Source organism: Etheostoma spectabile, chromosome 16 (genome assembly GCF_008692095.1).
Source record: "Etheostoma spectabile isolate EspeVRDwgs_2016 chromosome 16, UIUC_Espe_1.0, whole genome shotgun sequence".
In the NCBI taxonomy this organism is placed as follows: domain Eukaryota; kingdom Metazoa; phylum Chordata; class Actinopteri; order Perciformes; family Percidae; genus Etheostoma; species Etheostoma spectabile.
Genome location: NC_045748.1, coordinates 7437115 through 7460067, shown reverse-complemented (window position 1 = coordinate 7460067; position 22953 = coordinate 7437115). Strand labels below are relative to the sequence as shown.

The following is a 22953-nucleotide window of genomic DNA, read 5'->3' as shown; positions in this document are numbered from 1 at the left end:
TGACAGAGCGGGAATATTTCTATATGTTTGGTATATGTTCATGTCTGTCTTGGTTGCTGTTTTTCATGTTTGTGACGGTTTTGAATGGGAGTTTTAGCAATCTACTGCAGAGGTTCATTGTTTTGCTCCATGCAAAGTTTTGCTCCACTTCAAAGTGCCAAAGCTACATTCCCATTTTGTTCTGTTTTCCCTTTGATCTGTTTCTACTGGCAGGTATGCATACACTCTCTCTGCAGTATCAAATAACATCACATGCCTTTACTTTGACAATCCTTTGACCAGAATACCTGGCTCAAGCATCTGCCAGCTCACTTAATCTTCCTTCCACACACCTTATTCATCCATCTGCTGATGGAATGAGAACTCTTGTGTATTGCCCGCACTTTTGGTTTGAACTCAAAACAGTTTGCTTTTTCACAAATTTAGAGTAATATCCGTAAATATTTTTCATTTTCATAGGCAGTGTTACCTTACAAATATTTACATGTATCCCCCCGTTGAACACAAGTACACGGCTCATCTGTCTCTTGCTTATTTTTAATTTTTTTTTATACAAAAAGTCAAATATGACAGCTTCCCGAGGTTTGATAACAAATATTCCGCAGCTTTCTATTGAATTTCTAAACAATTGACAATTTAACTGCATCACTTCTAGTAATTTAACAGTAGACTGAACAAAATAATCCCCTTCATGACACTAATTTAACTTTAGATATTGTGCCAACACTCACCAATATTACCCTCCTCTTCCATTTTGTTAAGTTTTCTTATGTTTTTTTTCTTGTAATTTGTACAGCATATTTGTGATTTTGCTATATACATTATTATTTGTGCTACTGTTACCCTGTTTTACCATGTCTATTGTATTTTAAAATTTTCTACAAAACAGGGGTCTTCTGGAAGTTTTGCAACTGGACTTTGTGCCAAAAGATGTTTCAGAGCAGGCCGAGGTTCAGACGATCTCCTGGCGTCTGGAGTTGCCAGGGAACATCAAGGATGTGGGCATAATGCGGATCTACACAACTCAGAGAGACTATGTGGGGCTGGCACCTCTGGTCATGGTGAGGACAATGGCTGTGTTCATTTCTGTACTATCAACATCTTTCTGCTTCCTACATATCCATCTATTGTAGTCTTATTGATCCTGATGTTTGAGGAAGGAGGGGGCACTATAAAGTACACATTGGAAAGGGAGGATCTGTTTACTGTAGCCAAGCCTCACAGCAGGTTACTTGACTTTGTCACAGGTGGAACATCACTGCGGGGCACGAAAGGGTGTCCCACTACCTCACTCACCTTTAATAAAATTGGTTGGTTCCTTGTCTCGATAAAACACAGTTTCATCCACTCACACACACAACATCCCGATGATCCCCTTTACATATCAAAAGTTGAAATTATCTGGCATGTACATGATAAATATGTAGTTTTTTTTTGTAATTTCACTTGGAAGAAAAGGTTAATAGTGCACTACTGTTTGTAAAGAAATGTGCTACACCTGTTGGTTGTACTTGCACACATGTTCAATCTTCATCAGTTCCATCCATGTTATCCTTTTTATGTGATCTGTTCTGCCTGTCATGGCATTCAGAATAGAGCAAAAGTCTTTAGAAAATGATTTGTTTTGGCATTTAACTAACACAAATAGTTTCTGGTCTGAAAGTATTGCTTTAGTTGTAGTTTTTCCTCCGTGTTAAATTATGTATTGCTGAGTTTGATAAGTTTCCGACCACCTCTGCCTGTTTGCGAAAGACACACAGTGTGATCACAGTATTACCTGATGCATTCATACTATTTTTATGCTTTGACTGATCCCCTGTTGCTATGTGTACTCCGATACCTCTACATTTTTGGAAAACCCACAGAAATTATAAGGTACAGTAGGTGTATATTACTTTTTGCAGGAGGTTTAGAAGGCTATTTCATGGCGCAGTAGTCAACGTGAATCAAGCATACATTGAAGAGCAAATGTGTTTTCATGACAGTCCCTTAGAGGATTCCCATGGGGATTTTTCCATTTTCACGTAATGGTGAAGTGAATAGATGTATTTTGTAAGTAGCCTTTGGCTCTTTTTCTTTAAAGTTGTTGTGCTTTATGTTTGCAGAAGAACAAATTACTGTTAAAAACCACATATGAACCACTCCACCACTGCAGATGTAAATAAACAAAAGCTTCACAACAACCAGAATATATACATTTATTACATTCAACACTAAAGGAAAGTGAAGAAAGGGCAAGGTAGATGTTTCCTTACAGAAAAAAAAAACTCTCTGAGCTCCCTTAACCCTATAAAGGATTCAGCGCTCACTGAATGAACAAGTAAGTGGAGCAATGAATGAAGGCACGACACCAAGGCTTGCCACCGAGTGTAAATATAACACTGTTTTCAGAGAAGAAGCAGATTTAAAGCAGAGCTGAGCTACTTGTGCTGAACTTGATCACTGTGAGCCAGATTGCTGCGGAGCTTTCGGAAACATCAGACGTTGAGATTTCTCAGTGTGCCACTGGCAGCACCGCGGAGCGCTGATATTGCTTTCTGATTTTGTGCTACCCCCGATCCAGTGGCTTATGTTTGGGTCAGTGTTGCAGTCCGAACTACAGCATGTCCTTTTTGAATTGCGGTCAGCAGCTGTCAAGCCTACAGAATGTGAAGCTGCCGGGGAACATCTGCCGAGTGCTGCCTGATCCACAAGCATCAGGAGGAAAAAAAAACTTGCTGATCACCCAGAGCTCCTTAGACACACACACACACACACACACACACACCACACACCACACACACACACACACACACACACACACACACACACACACACAGTGCCACTACCTTTAACAAATTAAAAAGACCTTATCAGAGATCTTGTAAACTGGAAAGTAGTTGTAAATCCATGTTGAAGGAGGTGTTAAAGTCGAAAAATGAAGTAACATCAGGCTTGATGTAGAAGAGCTAAACTGTGGCTAAGCATTGTTAAAGATGTACAGTATAAGGTGGAAAGATGGGTTTTTGGGTGTTGACCTACTGTATAGGTAATACAGCCGAGGATTTAGTTTCATCTAGGCGTGCGAGTTTGTGAGAGACTGACATGTACTGTATAAATATCGTCACAGAGAGATTTATTTTAGCACATTTGTCCAAACAAATTAATATTTATTTGTATCTCAGTGTTTTACACCCTCTGCCTGTCCTCCCTGGCCTATACAAACAGTGATGATTGTCAGCGATGTAGAAAGTATTCTTATATCCTTTACTGAAAGCTGCAGAAGGTAGAAAGCAAAAAAACACCAGAATTTCAAGTAGAGTGGGACCTCTTCCTGCAGCCCTGTTATACTTAGTTACATTCCACCACTGATGAATGTATTGTTAATTGTACAGAAGTCTAGCATGATGTTTAAAAAAATGTATCAGAGCGTGTCAAAAGCCTGTCTTTTCTAAAAAAAAAAAACAAGTTTTCACCCTTATAACATAGCAGTATGCTAGTTTGGGTTTTAGAGACATTCTGCTAAGTCATATTGAACATGCTGAATGATGAAAATGAACCTATAGCTTTGCTCAGTTGCTGGGCGTCTATGTGATCAGGTAGCAGCTCCTAGGGAAGGTAATGCACAGTACACGTAGTATTAAATATTACATCCAAGACTGTTTACAGTAAGACTCTTATTGCTTGCTATATCTGCTGCTGTGGAGTGAGGAGGGTGAAGAAGAAGTGGACTGGATAAACGGAATTCTTTGTTGATTTTGAACATGTGATGTAGTTAGAACAGCCATTCATCTTTGGAAGGGTTTGATTTCCCTATCTTTCATCTGACATCCAGCAAGTAAACTAAACTAGGCTAATCTTAATCTCCACTGAAAAGTATTTGAATGAATCCATCAGTGTGCCCTGTTCTGATTATTTTTGCCCTTCTTTCTGCACAGAACACCGATATCTTGAATACTGCTGTGCTGACGGGGAAAACTGTGTCGGTACCTGTGAAAATTCTGGCTGTGGAGGCCAATGGCTCAGTCCTCGATGTGACCAACTACACCAACTGTAGGTCTGCAGACAAGGATGTTCTCAGGGTAGGCCTTTACAACCACAAATGTTTTGGGTCTCCCCCTCCCTCACCGTCTTTCCTGTCTGTTTTTTTTTTTTGTCCTGGGACGCGTTCCTATGTCCCAGTGTATTGTTTGTTAATTTTTTAATAAAAATAAAAATATTTTATCACAAAAAAATAACCACAAACTTAATCAGCTTGGATTAAAATACTGTAATCATTTCCATGAACTAAAAGGGCACTCAGAGTGCAGACCTTTGCCAAATGTCCTATCTCGCAGTGTGAAAACTTATTTGTCTATCCATCCGTGATTCGGCTCCGCTCAAACATTTAATGGGTCGTCACTGGCCCATGCTACATACTTCCACCATGAATCATTACAATTGGGCCAGTAGTTTTCCCATAATCCTGCTGACAAACAGACAAACAAACCAACAAACTGAACCGATAACATAACCTCCTTACAAAGGAAATATTGTATACATGAAATGTATAGCATTTATGATTGGGCTCGTTATACCTGTTTTTTGCACTGCCAGAATTGTGGAAATACACATATATACATAAATGCATGTTCAAAAAAAAAAAGAATCAGTTCTTTCCTTTTATGGCAGCTATGTAACTGTCCAATGTATCTCCAAGATTTTTCAACAAATGTTAAATGGGCCTCATTGAAATATAGCGCCTTTCTACCTTACCGGACAAAGCGTTTTACAATTCAAGTAAAATTCGACACGTGTGACCGGAGGAGTCGGGGTTGAACCACCAACCTTATGACTCAGTGGATGTAGACTGGGGTAAAAGCTACTGTTTTGGCCGGCATTCTCCTCCGCTTTAGCTATTTATAAAATTTAGCAAGGACACTGTTGTTGCATCCAGGGCTTAGTGCTGCCCAATACGATTCTGATTGGTTTACAGAAATACAAACAAGCCAGAGCATTTTTCCCCTATAACAGAGTAATGTTGAGAAAATGTGCTTCCAGACCTTCTAGCACTGTGGAGGTCTGTGAAGGTCTGGCTATGTGAGACTACCTCCTGAGCCACAGCTGTCCCAGTTGAGTTTTGCCTTTATGCCACTTAAAAACTTGATCTTAAATGTGTATGCACGCTCTACAGTATGCATAGATAATATATAATCCACTGAATGCATGTCAAACTAACGGAAAAATTTACTTTTTTATATACAAAAAACATTTGCAACCTTTGTTTCTCCTATGTTTCATTTCAATATGAATTGAATATATCATTCAGGCCTAGTTTGACTGGAAAAACAAGATGCATTCTGGTGTATAACTCTTACAACATCCACTGTCATTGTACCATCATATGTAACAAGTGTGTGTGTGTGTGTGTGTGTGTGTGTGTGTGTGTGTGTGTGTGTGCGTGTGCGTGTGCGTGTGTGTGGATGTGTGTCAAAGCATCATGGATAAAAGCAGCCTCTTCCATATGGCATTAGAGATTGAGCTCATGATCCAAGCACTCGGTCCATATGCACAGTGATTTGACCTTTGTGTAATGTATCCATGTTATTGGGACATTACAAACAGAGAGAGGGTGACAAGGAAGAAAATACCAGACAGGAAGAAAAGGAATTCTGTCATATCCCATGAGACGGCAGGGCAGCCACTGGCTTTGTGAGTGTGAGGTGGTGTGCTAAGTTTAGTAAGTTTTAAGAGAGTGGGAAAGAGCCTCTCCATTTTAGTCTGATTTGGTCCACCAACTCCTGAACCAGCTAGTTAGTAACTTTGTCAGTTTGCAACTGGCTAAGTTTTTTTCCAGAAGACAACTGCCAAAGTAATGAATTGAAAGATGCTGAGAAGCTCTATAATTACAGTCATTTTACCAGTATTTAATCTAAAATTGTTGCATCTTTAACCCCAAAATATGTGTACTTTTTCACTTTTATTGACCATTAAGAATACATCCTGTAACATTTTATGTAATAGCACATTTCAGCACCAAGACAATTCAAAGTGCTTCACATAAAACATTAAAGAGCAGTTAAAAACAACAAAAAATTCAAAAGCAGATGAGATAGAAAATTTTAACAATGCAACTTCAGTATAGGGATTTAGAAATGATTTAAAGAAAGGCAACATCAACAAGAAAGGTCTTTAGCCTTGATTTAAGAGAACTGAGAGTGGCGGCAGACCTGTCAATTTTCCTGTACTCAATGAACCATTTTGTGGAAACCCAAAATATCTTGACCAATACTGTAGGCATTCTATACAGGTAGAACCATATGTCTTTAATATCTCATCCACCAGGGGCCCCGCAGGATCATGTGACTTTGTCTTCTAGTTACCCATAACCAAGAGTGGAAGTACTTCTATTCACACTACAATATGGTCGTCACTATAAGGCTTTGTGTATATAGGTAGATACAGCTGGATGTATACTGTTCAAACCCAATTTGGAAAAACTGTTTTTAGACACTTCTCATTTCTTTTGAAGATTTGAAAACATTGAAGGCTTTGAATGTTACTTTTCTTAATGAGTAACCACTGTTTTTGGTGTGTAAGTATGTATGTATTGTTTTAAATGTGTGTGTGTTGTCCATGCTCAAACTTTATATGGTTTCTTGTGTGCAAGTCTTTCTTGAAAAATATATCTCAATGAGATCACTTGAACAAATGATAAATGCATAGCGATAGAAGTCCTTAAATGCAGATTGATTTGAAGTCTTCACTGTGCTTCAACTGTAAATTGCACATAGATTATCATAATGATCAGAAATGAACGGAAACCAATGGAAGACAAAACATTCAGATTTCTAAAAACACATTTGGGTAGTGAAGAGGATACATCTTCTTCTGGAACCTCAGGCTCTCAGGCCCTCACCTCAAATTCAGATTCTAATTGCTTTACACTATACACTATCCTCTTTAGCATATTCTTGAAGGTTCTTTTAACCATTGGACTGAAATAAATTCCTGAGGTGATAGAACAACGTTAACACTTTTACTGAAGAAGTATTTACAAACGCATGCAGGCCTACGTGTGGACCACAACTGACACCTCCTCTTGCCTCCCAGTTATGCGCAATGTTTCACAAAAGTCCAAATCCTTTATTCTCTCTGGGCTGTCCCATGTGGGGGATGCTCCATCTCTACCTCAGGATGGCAAAGCATCTGTTCATTCTCCAAATGGTTCGACAGAAACCCCTCACATTCCTTCCTCTTCTTCATGACCTATAAAATTAATGTTTTTTGTCCATCAACCCATCTACAGTACATGTAATTGCACTGGAAACATCAGAGACTTTGGTCTGGACCAGTTGGCATGATGGGAAAAGGTCTTCACAGTCTGATCTCCGTTAAGATTTTCACAGGAGTTCAAGTTGACTTACCTTGAACGTCATTCCTCCCTCTGCCTCCCTCTTTTCCCCTCCCTCTCTCCTGTGCTACACGCTACTCTCCAGTCTAGTACCCTGCAATTACCGCTGTGCAGCCACTGGTTTGTTAAGATAAGTAAAGCGGCAATGGAGATAGGCCTCCAATCTGAAATAAAACAAACCAACTGCTGTGTCTCACCTCATTGCTCTCACTGGTGGGGGACTGCAACGCTCCCGCCTACCACACAGCACTACAGGAACAGTCGTAAGGCAGAGCTAATTTATATTCCATAACAGTTTCATAGAGACCCTGGTTGTGAATTTACATGACACAAACAGAAACATTGTGTGATTCCTCGGCCAGACTAAATTAATAAAATGTGTTTGTTTGTGTGGTTTTAGCTTATTTCTGTTGGTGCTTCTGTTCCACCTCTCCTCTCTTTGTCAGCTCTTACTAACACTTTCTTATTAATTTTCTATTGCGCTTTACATGGAAAAGTTGTATCCAAATCACAAGATGACAGTTCAGTCCCAACTCTAGCCCGGTGATTTTAAAGGACTCTGAACTTTTTAAAAGTCACTTTCTTGCCCAATCAAATAAATGTTTATAGAGTGACATAAATGCAAGACAGAAAGGGCTGTGTTTGTTTTCAGGCCAGATGCAAACACAGGACATTGTCTCATTTACCTCACCTCTTTCTCTTTTTTTCTTCTCTGTCTTGTCCAGGTGTCGGAGCGATGTGAATATGTGTATGTAAACGGGAAGGAGACAAGAGGGAAGACCAGGGTGATGGTCAACTTTACTTATGGTTTCCTGAGTGCCCAGCTGGAGATGAGTGTGTGGATGCCTCGCCTGCCCTTGCTCATCGATGTGGCCGACCCCGAGCTCAGCCAGATAAAGGGCTGGAGGGTCCCTGTTACTACAGGCAGCAGGAGGTAAGGCCAAGCCAGTTCTTTGTCAAACAGCTGCATCTGATGTTGTGAGACCTCCTGTTGTAGCTTGATTCTAAGGGGGCCATGTGAAAAAAATAATTTCAAACTGTAAAAGTGCTGCTGCATGAGCACACTGCGGCTTTATGAGTCAGATACAGATACAGTAGACACAGGGGGACACGGTTTAAAAACCTTTTTAATATATTTGTAACCACAATAGTTGAAAGCAAAGGTGGTGCAAAGTCCCACATTAAGACAACCCTAAACAAGTCATTAGGCTAACTTTACTTCCTGCGACATAATAATGACAGATAGCTTACGTTAGACATGACCCATGGTTAATTGAATTTAAAAGACAATAATAAGGTTACTAAATCTATACAGCATCTATACATTTTGTTGCCACCCTGACTAATTACTAAGTTACTTAGATCCTAGTTAACATTAAGCTGAGCGGTAGCTTGTCAAAGAACCCGTTTGTCAAATACGGATGCTTGGTCAGTGTCTCTCATCGAAAACAAGCCCCCTTTAGCGTCTGTGTGGAACGCACCTGGCAGAGCAGCAACTTTGCGGTGCTTTAAGATGACATAGTATTAAGAGCAACAACAGCAGGGAGTAGTATGAAAGCCTGAAATGCTGCGTAAAGAGGGTGGTTGGGCTGGTGGATGGGTCAAACAACACAGGACTTTCACCCAGGAGACCGGGATTCCTATCCTGTTGTTCCTGTCCCGTTGCTTTCCCTTAACCAAACTGCCCCATTCTTTTGCCGCATGTCAGCTAAAACGTACGTCCCGAGAGTCAAAAGTGACAAACAAGCGCGTTTAGATATGACGCTAAAGGAGACCTTTATCAAAGCAGACCTTTAGCGTCCAAAGGCACATGCCCAAGCATCCGAATTTTACACAATGGCAGTGAGAATGCCTCTCCGGGAACCATTACCTTTTTGTGGTGGTGAGGTTTGTGTGTCCCTATGAACCTGAGGGCTTTGTTGTCTGGAGCTGTGTGCTCCTGGTAGGGTCTCCCATTGCAAAGTGGTCTCAGGTGAGGGGCCAGACAAAGCATGGTTCAAAAACCCCATGAGTGAGTGAGGCAGAGAGGGGGTGACCCTGCTCAGCGGGCGCCTGGTGGCCAGGTTTGCCACGGAGCCTGGCCGGGCACAGGGGAGGAGCCGCTGGGGTCGGGTGCGCTCCCACTTATGTGGCAGCGCGTTTGAAGGTCAGGGGCCTTGACGGACCAAACCCGGGCGGCAGAGGCTGGCTCTGGGGACGTGGAATATCACCTGTCTGTGGGGGAAGGAGCCGGAACTTGTGCGGGTGATGGAGCGCTACCAGTTAGATCTGGTGGGGCTTACCTCTACGCATAGTCTTGGTTCTGGAACCGTACTCCTGTTGGACTCTGTCCTACTCAGGAGTTGCCCAGGGTGAGAGGCGGCGGACGGGTGTGGGGATACTCACAAGCCCCCAGCTGAGCGCCGCTGCGTTGGAGTCTACCCCGGTGGCCGAGAGGGTTGCCTCCCTACGCCTGCGGGTGATGGGGAGGAAAACTCTGACTGTTGTTTGTGTATATGCACCAAACAAGAGTTCGGAGTAGCCTTCTTGGAGACCATGAATGGAGTCCTGTATGGGGCTCTAGTAGGGGACTCCATAGTTCTGCTGGGGGACTTCAACGCACACGTGGGCAAGGATGGAGAGACTTGGGGAGGCGTGATTGGGAGGAACGGCCTCTCTGATCTAAACCAGAGTGGTTGTCTGTTGTTGGACTTCTGTGCTAGTCATGGATTGTCCGTAACAAACACCATGTTAGAATATAGGGATGCTCATAAGTGTACGTGGTACCAGAGCACCCTAGGTCAAAGCTCAATGATTGATTTTATAATTGTTTCATCCGATCTGAGGCCGTATGTTTTGGACACTCGGGTGAAGAGAGGGGCGGAGCTGTCAACTGATCACCATCTGGTGGTGAGGCTGGGGGCATTGAACCTGAGTGGACAATGTTCTAAGTTTCCATTGCTGAAGGGGAGCTGTGGTCTTAGGGTCTTAGGTGCCTCATGGGGCGGTAACCCACTAACACCCTGGTGGACACCGGTGGTCAGGGAAGCCGTCCGACTGAAGGACTAAAAAAAGAAGTTTTTTTGTGACCACAGTCTTGTGAAAATCAAAAGTATCACGCTCGTTTGCCGGTCTGCAAACGCACTTTCGTCAGTTGTCCGAAAAATAAAGAGTTGATTCACTGCGACCATTTTTTATAATAAACTGTATATATATATATTTTTGGCTTAAATTTAGCAAGGACATTTCAAGTCCAAAATAATTTGCTGTAAGATTGAATTCTCCAGGAAAGACTTGTTATTTTTGTTTTTCCTGTTAAATTTAATTTGTTTGGGTGGACTTTTTTTTAAATTTGTAAACAACCCATCATTTGTCAAAGCAGTTGACCCTGTAGAGATATTTAAAAGGAGAAAGCATCCGCTGTGCTGATGTACACTGAGTTAGCCATGCAAGACATCTTATTTTTCTTTGTGAAGTTTATAATAATCAGTTTTGTTGGTAAGGTCTGTAGTCAGTGGTGATATTGAATTGGATTATAGCCTATTGAGAGGTGTGCTTTCTAATATCCGTCTGCATACTATAAATGCAGTCAGTCTCATAAAACCATCACACGTAGGTTTGGTGCATTAGTGGGTAGGACGATGTAGAGGCAACACAGTTGCCCTGGAGACAAAGGTTAGTGGGATTTCACTCAATACTTACAGTAAAAGTCATTATTTTTTCTCTCAATACTAATGATGATGGCCGACTGATGGGCTGTTTCCCGGGGTAAAAACTCTTTGAGGCTTTCATCTCACAAAACATTCAATACCCACAAACAGATACTAGGTCAGAAATGTGAAATTGCTATGGTAATTGTAATGGCCAGCCTAATTTTCTGTGCCATGCTTGTTGTGTTTCTGTGTGCTACAGTGTGTAGTGGCAGAGAAACAACTGGAATTTCTGTCTAATTGGTAGTGACAAAACAGACTGGTATTAGATTTTGGGCTTTGTACACAAAATGTAAAACCAGTTTACTTACTTAGAAACTGTGAATTGATGAAACCCCTGCTTTGCTTTCTTTTCTTTTTGTGGGTGTATAGCATCAGGTTGTAACAGATTAGTATATGCAGTAAAGTTTTTACTGTTACTTAAAAACTTGTTGGATTCAAAATGGATTGAAATAAACACTATTATCAGTTAACTCTAACAGAATTTCTTTTTAATGTATAATAAGATGGTATTTGTTGATGTTAATTGGCTGCCAGCTGGCAAGCTAATAGAATGCATAATGTCTCAAGGGTCATCAAAGAACTAATTGAAAAAGTGAGTAACCATTGCAAACAGACTCAACATAAAATCTTAAACTTTTGTGTTCAAGTGTTTTTGGAAATCAGCAAGTCAGTAAGTATATAAAAGGCAGTGAAACAAATGCTACAAAAGCTGACATTTCAAAGCCTTGTACTTTGAATCCAATCAAAGACAAATATAAGACAAAAATAAGTCAAAACTGTTAGTTCTCTGCTAAAGTAATTAAAAACCATAGACAAAAGGAATGAGGAAAGAGTTAGTTTACTGCCTGCTGTTGAGTCACACTTATTTAATAAAGCATCGCCATCACATGTTAAGTTCTGACCTCAGGCAATAGCTTTATTAATGATGTTTATTTGGACTTTAGCTCCTGATGAATTTCTGCCTGCTGTATAAAAGCACACCCACCAGCCCTCCAGCACACCTGTGGTGCAGTGCGCTACAGACCAGCTGTGCCTACAATAATGATGCAGAATGATCATTGTTGAGGGGTACGAGGATGGTTCACAGCTTAACCTTCATCGGCCACAAACAAACCAGTCAGCCGTGGGATCCTGGTTAATGTAACTTAAATTCATTTAGAAGGAAAGGTCACTCTGCAAATGTTTTGTGCCTCGACAGCATTAACAGCCACACTGCTGTTCTCCAGTATTGTTCTTGAGTTTATAGTCTCTCTGCTGGCCACTAAAAATAACATTTAGGAGTTCACATCACAGATTATGTATGATTTTGTCGTGTCATTGTTGTTTACTTATCTCTCCTATGTATAAATAAAGAGGGATTAGCACTATGCACAATGCATATTTTTTGTGTATGAGTCTCATGCTGTTTACTCAATAATTCAGTCATTTGGTTGAAGCTTGGTTAAACAATACATGCTGTTTTGCAGCAGATTCTTAAAATTCACATCACACTGAATTTACACTTCAGTAACTTCACATAATTGTGTAGAAGAATGCATGCAATAACACATCATTCATAATTCTGTCTCATATTATACTCATTTTCAAGGTCCTAATTGTATTTAGAGGTTGTACCAGAATAGGTTTATGTGGTTCAATTTTCAAAAAACACCATATTTTTGTTGTACTGCACATTGCTGCAGCTCCTCTTTTCACACAGAGTGAGGCATCCACTTCTGTACCATTTTTGTTGGGAGTCGCACATGCTCAGTACCTAGGTCAGCACTGCTAGTCAGAAGCAGAGCATTAGGGTATGCCACGCTGGCAGCCAGGCGAGCATTATAACATTTGTTACAAAGTGACACGTGTTTGTCACGGAAGCAAAGGCTGGACTACAACTGAGCTGTTTGGACCAGTTTGTGAACATTGTTTTCTTTGAGATGGACTTTGGGCTTAGTCTGTAGAGCTCTGAGCCAACAGGACGGCCGGGAACAGCAGGGTTTCTATCGCCAGATGAGGGACTGTCTCTGTCCGGCTTATTTATGTAGCATGAAAGCTAGCGTTAGCTAACTAACTGTAAATACCTTTTAATTATCTCAACACCTTTAAAAGTCCAACTGAAACACTGGTGGTGAGCTCCAGGTCCTGCAGCCGCGCACGGACCGCCATCAGTGTGGCTCGGCCAGCGTGGAAACATCGCTAGAAAGCCTCGCTGTCGACCTCGACCAGATCTGATCGGAGCTCCAGCGGGGTATGGAGAGCTCCAGACCCGGTGGCAACTGCACAACCCCCCTGGAACTCACCGCCAGTGTTGGTGGAATAGCAAGCTAGTGTTAGCAAACTAACCAACCAACACACTTATAAATACATTTTAGTTATACTTAACACTCAAACTGAAACACTGGCGGTGAGCTCCAGGTCCTGCAGCCGCGGACGGACCGCCATCCTGTTGGAATAGAGCTCCACAGACTAAGTCCACAGGTACAAATTAGTTTTGCACCACATGTATTGCAAGAAGTGTTGCAAAAGTTGAGGGCGCAGACTCGCCGCAGCAAGAGATTCAAGAGGCTGTAATCCCTGACCTGTGGTTGTACCACCATCGCATCCACGAGTTCTATTTTAGCTGTACAAGCTCTCAAATCATATTCTACAAGTCCTCACATCACATCTACAAGTACAGATCTTTTTTACAAGCTCTCAAATCATATCCTACAAGTGCTCACATCGCATCTACGCGCTCTCACCTTTTGCACCTTATTAACCTTCATAGATAAAGCCAAAAAGCATTAAATGAGCATACTAAGTATTAGTTTGACATTTTTCTTCTTTCTTGAAGAAGATACTACTTTAATGCCTGTGCACTAAATAGTGTGCTAAAGTAAGCGGGTGGTTAGCTTAGCTTAGCTTAGCATAATGACAGTGGGATATAGCCAGCCTGGATGTGTCCAGGTAAAAAAAACAGGGTCATGCATGGATATTTTTTGGAGTCACTGCACTTTGCCAAAAAATAAGTCATCAAATAATCCCTTTAAACAACAACTTGTCGTTTATACACTTTGGCTTTTGTATGTTTAAACTAAGGATTAATAACGCGTTAATTTATAAGCTTCAGTGGTGCTGCTCAGCAAATTCTGCTATCTTAGGACAGAGCCAGGCTAGCTGTTTCCCCCTGCTGCCAGTCTTTATGCTCAGCTAAGCTAGCTGCCTCTTGACTATGACTTCACATTTAGTATACGGGTATGAACATTATATCAATCTTATCATTCAACTCGCTGCGAAAAAAGCAACAAAAAAGAAAGAAATGTTTCCTTAACTATTCCTTTAATGTGACTTATTGTGTTACCTTTGTGTGTCAGGTCGACATGGGACAGTGAGGAAGAGGAGGAGATGAGGAAGGGCAGGGGTTGCATGCTGCAGTACCAGCACTCTACACTCAGGGTGCTAACACCATTCATGGCCCAGACCGATGCTGAGGCGCCATCTGACCCGCTTACTGGTGCAGACCCTGTTGAGTATTTCCTGGGTCCTGACTGGCAGGTAAAAACATTCTAAAACAACGGTCTGACTGAAGATAACATGCTAACACTAAGCAGCATTTAGGTTATCCAGTCTTAAATGGGTTTGTCCAAAAATAGATAGAAATTCAATGGCCCAGAACAGCTTGACACTGAATTAGTGGAACAATAATAATCATAAATTAGCGCAGCAGCTTTGGGTAAGGATTTAATGCAATTAACTTTTTTTTTCTCTTCTTTTTTTTATTGACAGGTGGATGTGACCAATCTGGTACGCTCTTCTCTAAAAGTGGCAGATTCTGATGTAGCCAGGGTGCAGGATGGGGTGGTGCTGCAGGGACGGGCTGTGGGCACTACCACTGTACAGGTTAGCCACGGCTGTGATCTTGGTTAGGTTTCTGTGAGTGTGTGAGTGCATGAGTGAGTGTGTGCGTGTGGGCATGCGTGTGATTTTAACAGGTGCAGTGCATGTTACAATCATGTATATCCATTTGCAGTTTGGATGAGGTTTAACATGTTGCAGGTGCTGTCCCCTCTGACATCATCGGCCCTGGCTGAGAGGAGCATCAAGGTGCTGGATGATAAAGTGAGTGTGACAGAGCTGGGGGTGCAGTTCGTATCTGGGCTCTCTCTGTCCCTGCAGCTCAGTCCAGGGAGCACCAGGGCCATTGTCGCAACAGCAACCACAAGGCAGATGATCACTCAGCTCAAACAGGTAAGTAACTGGAAAATTGTAAAGCACAAAGCATAACACTGTTGGGTACAGCTCAGCTGTTTGTGATGGTGCTCGTCTCTTTTAATGCCCTTTTTATGTTAGTTTTACAGTGACTCATTTTAACCATGCCACACTTGTGAAGGCCAGTTGAACAGTGTGTGAAAATCTGATGGGACAAGAAATAAACAAATGTGGTGAATCCTGTACGTAACAATAGGTTATAAATTCAATTTGAGATTATAAACTTGTGTCTGCCTATAGAGGGATTATTTATGATCAGGAGTACATCATGGATCCATTTATTCAGATTTTTAAACTGTGAGAATATATTCATAGGATTTGTTTTTTATCAGGGGGCTTACGTAAGAGCAGAAACACAAATGCTGAATTCAGATTGCTATAGGCTGTTATTAAATATCAAATGTAAGCGCCTGCAATGCTTTTGTGTCTGCATTCATTCTAATTGTGTAATTATTTATTGGCTTTTAACAAGTAGGCCTATTACTGTATTTCCCTATTTCCCTATTGTAGTGAGCTGCTATCATTGCAGATATAATTTTGACTTTGTGTGCAAAGTCTAAAAACATCCCTTTTTTCTTGTGCTGTTTTTTTGATTTTCTCGCATGTAAATCAAAACTTGTACATAAGACTTTAGTATTGATTTAGTGTTTAGGTTTAACTTAATCATAGGCTGGCTGAAGCCAAATGAATTCCCTACATTGCAGGTGTAGTTAACCCTGATTTACTGATTCATCGATATGATTGTAGAAACAGGCTGTAACCTGACACCACAGTGGAGCCAGGAGAGCTGAAGTTCAAGAGTTCGAGAGCAATTGCGCATGCACATAGGTAACTAAGGGCGTTTTCACTCCTGTACTTTGTTTGCTTTGGTCCAAATCAATTGGTGGGTTATTGTAAACTTGGAGCGATTCGCCCTTGGTCGGTTTGGTTAAGTCTGGTTCGGTTTGGTTTCACACTTGGAAAAATCCAAGCGTACCAAAATGCATCATTACAAATCACGCAAGAACTTGACCGCAGTCTAATTCTGTGAGAGAAACACTGCATGCTGCTACAGTTAGCGTCTCTGCTGCGTCGCAGACTGCTAAACACACCTGACTACAGGAGCTATTAGCTCAGACTACTACTCTAGTTCATTTCAACCGAACTAAAGTCTGTCGGTGTGAGAACGCCCTAAGCAACAGTGGGCTCTTGAACTTTGACCTGCTGCAGCTGCCCGCTCTGCTCTGCTGGCTCCCCTGTGGTGTCAGATTCACTGTGTTCTCCCGGAAGGAATCACTGCATATGGGTAGGCACTTGTAATGACATTTTGAACATGTTTAGAGGTTAAAAACAAGTTTAAAACTTGCCCTGTTTTAACCTGTTGGGTGCTAGAACTAGCAGGGGGATAACACGGTGTAGGCAGCACTGATTGTTTTAGTTTTTCTTGCTACTGACAGGAGTTCAAATTTCCAAACGACAGAGCTACGTGATGAAATCAGCCGGAATTCTCCTTAAATTTGCTTGTGTTTTGTCTATTTGAATGTGTTATTGTAAGTTGCAGGGCATTTGTCCGTCGGCCACTGTATGTTTGGACTAAAAAAATATTAATTAATATTCTTTTGGAAATGTTTTGGTGAAATGTGGTATTAATCACAAATGTGTCACCACCAGATCACCAGGCCAAGCTCAACAGATTTGAGATTGAGCATTGGTTTGGGGAGTCTGCTCTGTATTTTCTCTGCAAAAGAGGCGTGATTGACAGGCATAGCTCAAATGACTCTGTATGCATATTGCATATGGTATTGCAATCAGACCAACATTCTGGGTGACGTAAACACGACAGGGTCATCGTGTTGAACCCGCCAATAGCTTGCCAGGTAGATAAGCCAGTTTGTGATTGGTTCCCGAAAAATTGTGAACTGAAGCAGGAGAATTAAATGTGCAGGTTTCCAGACCGAGCTGCAGGGTGAAATCAAATCACCAGCTGAGGTGTTTACCCAGTCTAGTATTAATCAGCATTGTTAGTTATTACATTGTGAAAAAATGTGAAAGCACTGCAGGATCAGTGTCTCTTGCACAGAGATGGATTTCAACTGCGTAAATCCCAAATTTCAAAGGCCAAAAACAGAAAGTAAGAAATGCCTATGTTTGGTGATAACCACACTATTCAACATTCATTAAAGTTTTCTCCAGTGAGGTTTTTCCTGCACAGGGAACAGAAGCAGTACTGTATATGCACCACAAATATTATCATTCAAAACAATTTCCTTGTAAGCCCTCTGTGAGGGGAGACTTAAAATGACACTTTAAACTTGCCATGACAAAATTGCGTGCTATTAATGTATCCTAAATATTTATTTTTCAGCAACGATATAATGTGCTCCTACAGAGAGGATTTGAATTGCCACATAAGAGCAGATTTACCCAACAGTCACCTTAAGGGTGTAATGATATTTGAGTTTTTTCTTTGTCTTCCACAATGTGAACTCGTGTTCACAGCCCCGACCGTCATCTGCGGTTATCATGCTGTGTGAAAGAGCGGAAGAGGCCGACAGGGTGCACAGACGACCATTTTAAAAGCTCACTTACACATTTAGCCATGGCAGCTTGCCCATTTTAAACCAGCTCACCGACACAGGCATGGGGCAGCAATTAGGCGGTCCATAGCTGTTAGTGCGACAGCTCATTTTACCCACAGTGCACTGTTGCTGTGGCTGGTCTGCCCCTGTCAATAACACACTACTGGATCCGTGCCAGTACAGATGACCAGCCAATTGTGTATGTGATGGCAAGCTGTTAATGTTCTGCTCGTGGGGTTTCATAGTGTATTCAAAACCACAAATATAGGTTAGGTCTGTGGCGACACAGTGGCTCACATTAGCAACAGGAAATAGGTCATTGTGTAATAATGTGATTGGATTGGCTCTTAACATGACCTTTGTCGCTGTACTTTTTTGTTCTTGTTAAAAAGACTTTCATTATGATCTCTTCATCCACTTTTGTAAATTTATAATTCATACTCTGACTTCAAAAGACTATATGGAACAATAACCCCCTACTGAGTTTAATCATAAAGAGATTAGGTAAGGCAATTTAGTCTTAACTATTATAAGAATATTGCTCTCACTGAAGGCAGGAGGGAGGATTTTAGTTGGTTCTTTCTTTCTCACTTGCTTACTTACTTACTTACTTACTTTCGTTCTTTCTTTCTTTTTTTTCGTCTTTCTTTTAGGAGGCAGTGGTCAGCTGCTGGGTTCAGTTCAGCGATGGCGCAGTCGTTCCACTGGAGCTGTTTGACCGCAGCATCTACTCTCTGACCATCACTACCCCAGATGAGGGGGTGGCCACAATACGTCGCACCCCGCAGTCCACATTTGTAGTAGCACAAGGTGAAAGTAAAGGCCAGGGGGCACTAGTGAGAGTGGAGCTGAGGATCTGTGAGGAGTGCCAGAAGTCCAAGAGGAAGAGCAAGTTGGCGGTGGGCACGGGGATCCTCAGAATCAACCTCCAGAGTAGCAGCAGAGTCGTGGCAGTAGAAGGTGGTGGCGAGGTTGGCAGTGATGTAAAGGGTGGTGCATTAGAATTGGTGGGTGTGCTTAAAACTACGGTGACATCACAGCGTGCTGTCACAGATGGGGACAAATGGCTATTCAGAAGCACAATACCTGACCAGTGGGAGTACACCGTGGCAGAAACTACCACCTCAACCACATTATCAGCTACCTCGATGACTGACACCACAACCAGCGCTACAAGAGGTAAGACACCCACGACTGCCTCTACAACTATGAGCAAACCAAGCTTTAATACACCACTGAGCCCTGTCAGGCCTATATATACAACAGTGGATTTAGTTAGTAAAGGAGAAGGGCAGAAGATAAGTTATGGAAACACGCTTGTTAACCCCAATTCCCCCCCTAACAAAGACATTCCTAAAGCAGAGGAGACACCTAAGAAGGAGCCTCCCAAATCTAAAACTCCGACAGTGGTTGAGAGCAACCTTATTAGGACATTCAGAGCCATGTTGGACATGGAAATCGGCATGTATGCTTTGGTGGGGGTCTCCTGTGTAGCTATCTTGGCTTTTTTGCTCAACTGTGCTTCGTATAACCTCTGTTTCCGGAATCACAAGACCCCCCTACAGGCAGGCCCGGCACTCATCGCGGACCCAAAGGATCACAAGCATGACTGGGTGTGGCTGGTGAGCAGCAATGATGGCACTCCTGCTCCAGGTGGCCCAGCTCAAGTGTCCACGCTAAAACGCGAGGCTCACCGCCCTCTGGAGTCCCGTCACTCCATAGACTCCATCGACCACCGCAGCACCCTGCCCACTGTGAGCGCTCCCGCTGTCCCTGAAAGAACTGCCACCCTGGGTCGCAGCAAAGCGAGCTCCCAGCAGCAGCAGTTTAAGGCAAAGGCGATGGACCCCATTGCGAACCGTTCAGCCACCTTGCTGGCTAGGCCACATCGCAGCGAGCCGCTTCATTCCCCCACCAGTAAGCGGAACCAGGTCCAGTTCACCACCTTCACCACGCTGGACATCAAGCACTTGTCTGCACTGAAGAAGAACGGTGTGGACCTAAACTGGGCCAACCAGCAGACGCAGCACCAGGCCCTTGCCGAGCCCCAGCTACCTTTACCTGATATGCCGTGGCCTGTAGTCAAACCTCTAGCAGAGCCCCAGTGAGTTAGTTGCGGTGTTTTTATGTGTGTGTGTGTGTGTGTGTGTGTGTGTGTGTGTGTGTGTGAGTGAGAGTGAGTGAGAATGAGTGAGTGAGAGAGAAAAACTGTACATACACAGCATGTTCTGGTGTAGAATGTATAAAGAAAAGAAGCTGGCTTTTGGTTTTTGTTTTGATAAAAGATACAGTAAATCACTTTAGAGGATGTATTTATTGAGATTAGATAAAGGACATTTTGTATTTTATGTGCTCAGTGAAACCTGTAAATACATTATGCCATTATGTACCCAATAAGAGAAACAAAAGAGATGCTGTTGTGTTAATCTTTTAAAGATAAAAGGCCTGATTTTTATCCTCGAAATGCCAGGTTCTTGTATTTGAAAAATATATGCTTTCCAGATTGGATGTTGTAAATATAAATATATGTACTGTATACTATTACTTATTTCAACATTTCTAACTCGAAACAAATGCAATTTCATCTCCTTTAACTTTTGTACGATTGTGTTGCCCCTTTAAAAATGGCTCCAGATATTGCTAGTTGTCAGGGTAAATGCAGTACGGGAGAGATTATTTCTTGTAATTCTATTCTTTTCCAGCCTTTTGTACTTTTGTTCTCGGATTCCTCCAGAGAATACCTGAAGAGTCTGTGCAATTTGTCAGAGAATATGCAACATTTATCAAGTTATTTTGAGCAATCTGCCACTGCAGTCTTTACTGGATATTTATTCAAATCAAATGCATGCTATGCAAATTTAGTCTGTGCCTCGTTTGAGGTGGACATTGTTTCTGAATTTTTTTAGGAAAACTTACCTTGGGCTTCAGGCTTCTTCCTGGGGCCTGCTTCTACAATTTGTAAAAATGTCTAATCTTGGTCTCTTGACACAGAGCAATACATATTCAGCTGTACGATTGTTCATGTGTGAAAGAAAGATGCCTTTTTCTATGTAACATCCTCTTATTTTGAAACCAAAATGTGACGTGTATTTCCTATGATGAGACCCTATCAATAAACAACAAAAGGATACATTTGCTATAGTTGAAATTTAATTAAATCCATTGTTTCTAAAGCCGTTAAACTAGTAAAGTATCATTCAAGGGAAAGCACAGTGAATGGTTTGGATTATAGGCTAAAGCTCTGCTATGAATCAGTGGGATTTGATTATGTTTAATCACTATTGAATGTGATTCAAGGCCAATGTCATCGTTCAGCAAAATGTCATACTGATAGCAAGGTATTTGATGTGCCTGCCAATGTTTGGATTCTGTACTGCTGCACAAAATAACTCTTACACAGAGAGCAAGAGAAAGATGGGAAAGGAGACAGTGATTCTCATTTTGTATATCGTGGCAGTGTCTACAAAGAATTACAAGTATTTTATCAATGGTGGAGGCTTTCAACTCATGGCTCATTTGTGTCTTTTTTCCTCCGTCCTCCTTCCTGTGTCTCTGAGGTGACCACAGCAACACTTCTCAAAATTGCATTCTAGGAGCTGTGATAAATAACCAGCTTCCCCAGCTTAAAGAAGCCCAGATTATCTGATGCCCTGCACCTCGGGAATTGCAGCTGTGGATATGACAGCTTCCTGCTGCACAACAGCATTGGGTGGATTTAGTGTCTTGATAAAAGCAATTTTAATAACTTTCTCTTTTTTTTTAAAAATTTAAAAAAAAAAAAAACTTTTACCAAAAGGGGGCCTAACGTTTGTAGTGTATAAATTTTTTCGTTTTTCAGTCAATTTATCCCCAGTGGCGGTAGGAAAAAAAAAAAAAACCACAACGGGGGATAAGCATTGCCCTCAAAGCGTCTCTCCCGGGCCCCGGGCCCGGCTCTTTGTTGGGGCCCCTGCCGTATCATAAAAGGACGCTAAATTTCAAAACCCCTAAATTTCGACACAATGTTTAAAGAAAAAAAGGGTGCACCTTTTCTTGAAAAAACAACGGGGCCCAACAAAATATACCTTCGGTGCTTTTAATTGCTGTTACTTATTTGATTCTCGGGAAAATTGGGGGTAACTCAGGCCCACCCTAGGTCTTAAAACCACTTCAATCCCAAAATACTGTAAAGGGTTATTGGTTTCACCCTTGGATCTTCAGTTTTTAAAAATCATCTGTTTTGGGGGGAAATTTGGGAAAATTTGTCGGGATTTTTTGGGAAAAACAGCAAAAAGGGAATAAAATTCCATTACATTTTTTCTTTTTAAAGTACAGGGTCCATAGATGGATGGGTCCTCCCAAAAACCTCCCATAAGGGGGTTTTTTTCAAGGCAATACAAATAATTTTTATTTTTAGGGTGGGGCCGCCATCTAGGGGGCCCCCCGAAATTACAAGGGGAAGCAAGCAGAAAGTGGGGTTGACAAAGTATAAGAGCGACAAAGCCCATGAGGGGCAGGTTAGGATGGCGGAGGTTTTTGGAAAAAAAAAAAAAAAAATTTGCAGGGAACTCCCTTCATTTTGGTTGCGTGCGAAACCCGGAATTAAAACAAAACGGATCATTTAAACCCCAAAACCCCCAATTTTTTCAAAACCCAAAAATTTCAAGCCCTTTTTTTTGGGGCCCTTAACTTAACCAAAATGGGGACTGTTTCAAAAGTTCAGGGACATTTTTTAAAAAACCAGGACCTAAACGCCCCAGGGCTTTTAGAGGGTCGGAAAAAAACAACCGTTTTTGGGGGTATGGTTTGGAGGGGCTTGTTGCCATAGAAATAGCAGGCAGGAACTGGGGGGTATTTAAAGGAAATATGCCCAAAACACAAACCCTGTGTGTTTTGTTTGCCCAAAAAAGGGCAGGAGTAGAGTCCTTCAGACATAACAGCAATATCTTTTAATTGGCCAAACGCTTCCCCATTGCCCCTTTAAGGGATTTGGGTTTTATTGTTTTTGGGGATTGGGGGGCAAATTAGCAGACCCTCCCCCATGGCACATCCTGAAAAATGTAGGCCCAAAAGGACCCCAAAGGGTTTCTTATTTAAAAAGGCTGTTTTCCCCCAAGGGTTT

The 22953-nt window shown here is 41.8% G+C and overlaps 1 protein-coding gene across 1 annotated transcript in view; it reads left to right on the top strand.

Annotated features, from left to right (window-relative positions):
* Positions 1-20988, top strand: part of LOC116704397 (transmembrane protein 132D) — a 33795-nt gene extending 12807 nt beyond the window's left edge. Inside the window, exons 4-10 of the mRNA XM_032539834.1 lie at positions 890-1061; positions 3918-4061; positions 8098-8306; positions 14400-14580; positions 14812-14925; positions 15082-15273; positions 18506-20988. Of these exons, the coding sequence (XP_032395725.1) occupies positions 890-1061; positions 3918-4061; positions 8098-8306; positions 14400-14580; positions 14812-14925; positions 15082-15273; positions 18506-19960 (2467 nt within the window). The 3' untranslated portion in view covers positions 19961-20988. The remainder of the gene's footprint in view (positions 1-889; positions 1062-3917; positions 4062-8097; positions 8307-14399; positions 14581-14811; positions 14926-15081; positions 15274-18505) is intronic.
* The last annotated feature ends 1965 nt before the right edge of the window (positions 20989-22953 follow it).